General features: G+C 22.5%; 1 protein-coding gene across 1 annotated transcript; it reads left to right on the forward strand.

Annotated features, from left to right (window-relative positions):
- On the forward strand, window positions 1–8,236 carry PRSY57_1321100 (variant-silencing SET protein, putative; the record flags this gene model as incomplete). The annotated part of the gene is made up of 5 exons (XM_012909147.2): window positions 1–6,087; window positions 6,317–6,669; window positions 6,877–7,348; window positions 7,557–7,637; window positions 7,862–8,236. 5 exons carry the CDS (start codon window positions 1–3, stop codon window positions 8,234–8,236), a joined length of 7,368 nt encoding a protein of 2,455 aa, XP_012764601.2.
- Between the last annotated feature and the right edge of the window lie 100 nt (window positions 8,237–8,336).

The raw sequence follows: 8,336 nt of genomic DNA on the forward strand, positions 1-8,336 counted from the left end.
ATGGAATACAAACTTTTTAAGAATAAAAAAATATTAAATGAAAAGGTAAATGAGATAACACAGAAAAATAGACAAAGAAACACATTCGATCATATTAATTGCATAGAAATTGATGATGACGACGATGATGATAATGATAATAATGAGGAACCTAAAGAAATGAATATAAATAAAACTAACAATAATAATAACGATGTGTTAATAAAATCATGCAATGATCTTAGAAGGAATACAACATTTTATAGACATAATGTAATAAATGAAGAACAAAAAAATTTTGAATATTTATTATCAAGAAAAAAAAAAAATGTAGATTCTATAGATAATGTAAATTTTTATGATTTTATGAAAAATGATTTTTTTAATATATTTAATAATAATATAATAAGTGAACATAAAAAAACAAACCATATTGTCAATAAAATAAATAATAATGTGGATACTTCAAAAAATGTGGTTTATAACATTAATTATGATGAACATAAAGGAGAAGTAGTTAATTTATCGTTTGATAAAAAAGGGAAAGAGACATATCCCCAAGTGGATATTGAATTGTATAACAAAAAAATGAATCCACGTTATCAAAATATAAATGAACAAAATACATGTCAAACGAGTGATGATAATACGTATCATAATGTATATTCTGATAATTGTGCCTTAAATTCTAGTTATACAAATTTTTTAAGAAATAAATCCTTAAAATATAAAAAATGTTATAAACAAAATAGACCAGATGAAAGTAGGGGAGGGGAATTTGACTACAACCTTGACGAATCGGTGTATTATGATGATTGTAACAACAAACTATATAAAAGGTCTTTTTTAAAAAATAATAAAAATAGAATTGAAAAAGGAAGAGAAGAACATAAACAAGATATATATAATAATATATCAGATATTTGTAAGAGTTATATTAAAAATTTTGATTATCTGAATAAAAGGATTTTCCATAACAAATCTAAAATATGGAAATTATCCAATAAAAAGGTAGCTATACATGCAGATCCAAAGAAAAGAATAGAACGAAACAAACAAGAAATAGAAGAACATCGAAGAGAACAAGATGGTGAAAATGATCAAGAAGAAGATAATTATGATGATTATGATGATGATAATTATCATATATATGATAATTATGATGACTATCTTGAAAATGATGATTATGATAATCATAATTATTTTTATCACAAAAATCATGATGTAAATAAGATAGGAAAAATTCAAAATAAAAATTCTTCTACTGATTTCATAAATTATACATCTATTAATAACAGAAATGTGGAATGTCCTAATAAAAATGCTGATAATTTAAAAAATATGGATTCCTTTTTATTATATATGAAAGAAAGAAAAATAAAAAAAAAAAAAAATATAAATGATAATATGGAAAATCAGTTAAGTGATACTTTAAATTATTCAAATAATTATAACAAAGATGTGTATGATTCATATTATGATGATATGAATTTTTGTTATGATAAAGATTATAATATGATATTAAAAAAAGGTCTAAATTCTAATAGAACAAAAAGTTTGGATACGTATCCTAATAATAATATTTCACATAATTATGTTAATAATATATCTTCTGAAATTATAAAATATTGCAAAGACAATAATATTACATTAAAGAGTGATATAAAAAATATAATAAATCATTTTAATAAAAAATATGCGAATAGTAGTCTTGCCAATAGTAATATTAGCATGTACGAAAATATGTATCCTCAAAGAAGTGTAGATCATATATACGATAGTTCAACAAATGATCCAACAGATGATATGAATGGTAACAACAACAACAACAATAATAATAATAATAATAGTAGTAGTTGTTGTAATAATAATATAACTCATATCACAAATGACTGGGATAATACCCAAACTAATAAAAATAAACAATATGTAAATAGTATTGTAAATATATTTCAAAAAAGAAAAAATGTAAACGAAAAAAAAGAAAACATAAATGAACAAAATTGTATTTCATTCAATTCAAATTATAAGGAAAATACAAATTTAAGAAATAATAAACTTAACAATAATGATGATTTATGTACAAATTCTTATGTTAATAACATAAATCGAAATAAACAAATTACTAATAATGAAAACAAAAAAGATAATATGTTGATGCTTAATGGAACATATCATGGGGATTCATTAAATGAATCAATTAATATGGAACATAATTTAAAAAATAATAATTCAATGTCTGATGGAAACTTTGGACTAAATAATAATGATAAGGACAAAAAACAAAATAGTTATGATATATCAGAAGTTTCCATAAATTGCTATTACGATGATGTGATAAAATGTTATATGGATTATACCATGTATGGTATGGAAGATGAAACAAATTTTTATTTATGTGAATTTTGTGAACAAAATATTTTTGATATGAATAATATGATAAAAAAAGATAAAGCAAAAGAATGTATGTACATGTGCAATATATCTTGTGGTAGAACATTTCATAAAGCATGTGTATGTTACATAAAAAACAATGATAATTATATATGTTTTTTTTGTTTATACGATATTAATTTTTGTACATTATGTAAAGAAGTTCTAACAAATGATTCTTTATTACCATGTTATTATCCATTGTGTAGTGTGTCTATGCACACAAAGTGTGTTGAGAAATTATTATTGTTTAATTCAGACTGTTTAAAACAATATGAAAGCATAATATTACCACGAGATATAAATATGGAACAAGAGAAAAAAACACAGAAATCGGCTTCGGATGGTATCATCGACCAACCACTTAATATAAAAAAAAAAATTAAAAGACGACATAGTTATAGAAAAAGGAGAAGAAGAGGTCCAAGAAAAAGTCAAATAACAACATCGAATAAAAAAATTAATAAAAGTGAGTTAGCTGGTGGTAGTATTATAAATGGTGTTCATATGGAACGGGAAAATGATCAAGATGGTAAAAAGGGTAATAATAATGATGATAATAATGATGATAATAATAATAATAATGATGAAAAATTTAAAAATCATTTATTAAAAGAGGATCTGCTTCGAGACGAACCTCACCATAATAATTACGATAAAATCTTAGAATGTAATACCGAAATAAAAATGGAAAATAATGTTAACATATTGGAAGGGCCTATTTATAACAAGTTATTTAATGGAAAAGAAGAAACCTTAAATAATGAAAATGATGAAAAAATTATAGTACTTAAAAAATTTATATGCCCTTTACATATATGTTACGTATGTAAAGAATTCGACATAAATAATACGGAAAGATCCCCAAAAGAATTAAAAAATGACTTATTTAGATGTATAAAATGTTATAAATCTGTTCATCGTAAGTGTATGAATGAACTTAAAAATAATGTTAATGATAATAATAATAATATTAATAATAATAATAATAATAATAATAATAATATTTATATAATATCTCATAAACATAGAATTATGTGTTGTGCAAATCACATGGATGATTATAAAAAAGAACACATGGAATATTTAAAATATATTAAGGAGGTTAAAGATATATGTAAATTAGATGAACCTATTCACAATAATAATAATAATAATAATAATGATCTTTTGAGTGATAAAGGTTTTTATGGTGATGAAAATAATATATCCATATCAAAATTTCCTAATAATAGTTCTTATGAACCCATTAAGAACAACGAAAGTTGTATAAAAGGAAAGGACTCCAATTATTTAAGTCATGATAATAAAGGTATAACCAATATGAACAACACAAACAAGATGAATGTGTTAAATTTAAAAAGTTGTATGGTTAATGATATTAATACAGCTGAACGAAAGAAAAAGAAAAGTTGTGAAAGCAGAGGAAGTAATATTATTAATAAGAAGGTCGTATTTGATTTAACGGATGAATTAAATGAAAACGAGAAATCATCACCCCTTGATAATGTACAAAATAAAATAATATATGGGGATAATGAAATTGAGAAGAATGTTAATATATGTCAGAAGGAAGATGGCAGTCTTAATTTGGGTAGTATGAATATATTAAGTATTGGTAAAAATCATATGAGCACAAATAATAATAATAATAATAATAATAACAATAATAATAATGATAGTAGTAGTAGTAGTAGTAGTAGTAGTAACAATAATATAATAACTGTTGAAGATGAATATATTTTAAAAAACAAAAATTTGAATAAAAGTAATAATTCTTTGTTAGATCATAATAACAAAATAAAAAAGAATAGTACCCTTAATATAAAAGAAAATCCTGATAGCTGTATAATAAATGTCAATGAATTTATTAATAATAACCAAAATGAAAAGGACATATCCTTAGAAAATATGGATGCATTATGTATAAAAAGAAAAAGAAACGTTTCACATTCTTATAATGATATATTAGATGATACAAATATATTAAAAGATGTTTCAAATCATAAATCATATTATGTTAATATTTCTAAAAAGAAACGAAATGTATCATTTAATTATAAGGAAGAATTTATGAAAGGAGACGAAGAATTTTTATTAAAAGATAGTAATTTAGAAAGTAACGAAAAAAATACAAAAAATAAACTATGTAATAATGATAATAATAGTAATAAAGGTAAAAATACAAAATATAATACTGTTGACAAAAAAAATAATAAGAATAAACAAATTAATGATACCATTAATAAGGAACCTGAAAATATAAATCATAATATACAGATTCAGCAATTGACCCATAATTTTCTAGAGGACAATATGAAATCCAAGCAAGAGATTTATCATATTAAATTGAATAACATTTTGAGAATAGAAAAAGGATTATTGTCATTAAAAGAAATTAATATTGATCAAATGAATGATGAATGTAAAAAGCATATCAGCATATTGTGTACCTTTAGACAGGATTTTATTAATTATGTAATCTTTTTATTTAGTAAGAGGTTACATAAGGAAAATCAAATTGAACCAGTAAACGGAGTTGATCATAAAAAGGAGGGAAATATTTATCATGCAAAGCAAAATGAACAAGATAGCATAAATAATGCAAAACAAAATGAACAAGATAGCATAAATAATGCAAAACAAAATGAACAAGATAGAATAAATAATGCAAAACAAAATGAACAAGATAGAATAAATAATGTAAAACAAAATGAACAAGATAGAATAAATAATGATGATCATAGGAACCAAGAAGAATTACATGAAAGATGGAAAAAAAATATGATATATAATTTTTTAGCAAATTATGATATGAAAGAAAAAAAAAAATATATTAGTAAAAAGGAGGAAGATGCTATAATAAAAATATTATCCAATGATATTGTAAATATAATGCAAAATGAGTTAAAAATTTCATTATACGATTTTATTATGTTAAAAAAGAAAACAATGTCTACAAATGAGAATCATAAGGATAATGAGAATGTAGTTTTTGTTGAAGATGGAAAACATCATTGTAATGATATAAATAAAATGAAGGATAATGTAAATAATGATATTATCCCAAATACTAAATATAATAATAATAATAATAATAATAATAATAATAATAATAATTATGATGATGTTATAAATACAAAAGAAAAAGAAGCCATTCCTGATGCTTCTTATATGAACGTGACAAGAAATCAAAGTATTATGAATAATGATATATATAATAATAATATACAAATTATTGAAAAGGAAAGAATTATGAACAATAATAATAAAAATTATTATGATGAGGAAACCAAAAGAGAAGAATATAGTGGTTTATTTTCTAAAGGGAAAAAAAAAAGTTTTAAAAATAATAAAATGGATTTAAAAACATTTTTTTTATTAACAAATAATGGTTATAAAGTAGATATATCTATATTAAAAAAATATAGTTCTTTTTTAAAATTTGAATATATATCCAAAAATATATATTTGAGTGATAAAAATAAGAATTTACTTGCATGCAAATCAGATGATTATAAATGTTTATGTCAAGGGGAATGTAATTTGTATACCTGTTATAATTCTTTGAGTAACATTCAATGTTCCAAAAGTAGATGCAATTTGCCAGAAAAAATACAGGATAGAAAATGTTCCAATCGACCATTTAGAAAATCGTTTGTGAAAGACTTAGAGGTAATAAAAAAAAAAAAAAAATAAATAAAAAAATAACTATATGTATGTATATGTATATGTTTGTTCTGTATTATTATTTTATAATATAATTTTATGTTTATATGGTAGAACCACAATTTTGTGTACAGAACTAAATATATCTAACAGCTGTTACATGATATGATGTATGCATATATTGTGTATATATTGTTTTCATTTTTTTTATTATTTTATAATCCCCTCTGTATAGATTAAAAAAACGGAAAAAACTGGGTATGGTGTGTTTTGCAAGAGGGACATAAAAAATGGAGAACTCATATGTGAATACGTTGGAGAAGTATTAGGAAAACGAGAATTTGAAAAAAGGATAGAAGTATATCAAGAAGAAAGTAAGAAAACAGATATGTATAATTGGTATATAATACAAATAAATAAAGATGTATATATTGATAGTGGGAAAAAGGGAAGTATCTCAAGATTTATAAATCATTCATGTTCACCTAATAGTGTTTCACAAAAATGGATAGTTCGAGGATTTTACAGAATTGGAATATTTGCATTGAGAGATATTCCATCGGGCGAAGAAATAACTTATAATTATAGGTATGAGATAAAAGAAGAAAAATTTTTATTTTTATATTTGTATTGCTTTTTAATCAATGAACTTAGTATAGCATAATATATGTATATATATATATATATATAATGTGTATATATAATATATATATATAATATATATATATAATATGCTTATATGTTTATATATATATATATATATATATATTTTTTTTTTTTTTTTTTTTTTTGCAGCTATAATTTCCTCTTTAATAACTTTGAATGCTTATGCAAGTCACCCAATTGTATGAACTACCATCTGTTGAAAAAAGGAGAAAGTTCAGGAGCTAGCAATATAATAAAAGAAACCGAATTATTAAACAACACAATATTTAATCCAGTAGAAAACTTTCATAATTTACATGGGAAAATGCAAGATTGGAATATATTCATAGAAGAAGCACATACAAGATTATTATATGAGTATAATAAAATGAATGCATTTAATTTAAGATTAATGGAGTGTTATTCTACCTGGATATTTTATGATATGAATTTTCAGAAGAATCAATTTTTTTCCCTTAAATCTAAGCCTTACAATGTTTCAGCTGAGTTTTGGAAAGTTCTTGTTTCAGCTTTTTCAGATGGAGAAAAAAACATTATAAATACGTTTAATTTGTTTTTACCTTCATTAATAAAAATAGGCCAGCTCAGAAGAATACAACAGGTTAGTATACAGCAAAAAGGAAAAAAAAAAAAAAAAAAAAAAAAAAAGAAAGAAAGAAAGAAAATTGTATGTGTGGAGCTATATATGGATTATATCAGCAATTGTGTCAATATATATATATATATATATATATATATATGTATATACTTCATTATATATTTTGCATATTTTATATGTTAATAATTTTTCCATGTTTATAATTTTACAGTATAGTTACATCCTGCATAACATAATTGGATTGGAGCATGACATGTGGAATTTGATCGATAAAGGATTTGCAGATGATGAGGTAAAATAAATAAAAGATAGGAAATAATATATGCTCGATACAAATACTCGTGGAATGTGCTTATGTTAAAATTTGTCTTGGTTTATATAAATATATTTTCTAACATTTTAATTACTTTATTTTATCTATTTGTTTGTTATATTATATTTATTTATTTATTTTATATTTATTTATTTATATTATATTTATTTATATTATATTTATTTTTGTGTCCCATCCTTTAGGTTTGTAGAAAATGTAAAAGCTGCGGAAACTTGACCATGTGTGATAAATGCTTTCAAAGTTATCATCAATTATGTGGAAACATGCATTCAAAGATGTACAAGAATAATGAATTAGTTCTTTGCCGTTTTTGTCAAAAGTATGATTATAAAATACAATGGATAAAAGAAAATCATGGATCAAAGATGAAAACATGTATAGAAATTAGGAGTAAGGCATTTTATAAATTGAATCGAGATATAATGACTTTATTAGAAGAGTCTGTAAAATATACGCAAAACCAATCCTTAGATTCGATCCATGCGCATAACACAAAAGCATTTAAGAGTAAAAAATTAAAATTGAGGAAATTTCAGTACAAATATGTAAAAATATGATATCACTGGAAAGTTCGGAGGAGAACTGTGTATACACTGTGGCTTGAGGAAATAATACAAAAAAAAAAAAAAAAAAAAAAAAAAAAAAAAAAAAAAAAAA

This window comes from Plasmodium reichenowi, chromosome 13 (assembly GCF_001601855.1).
Source record: "Plasmodium reichenowi strain SY57 chromosome 13, whole genome shotgun sequence".
In the NCBI taxonomy this organism is placed as follows: domain Eukaryota; phylum Apicomplexa; class Aconoidasida; order Haemosporida; family Plasmodiidae; genus Plasmodium; species Plasmodium reichenowi.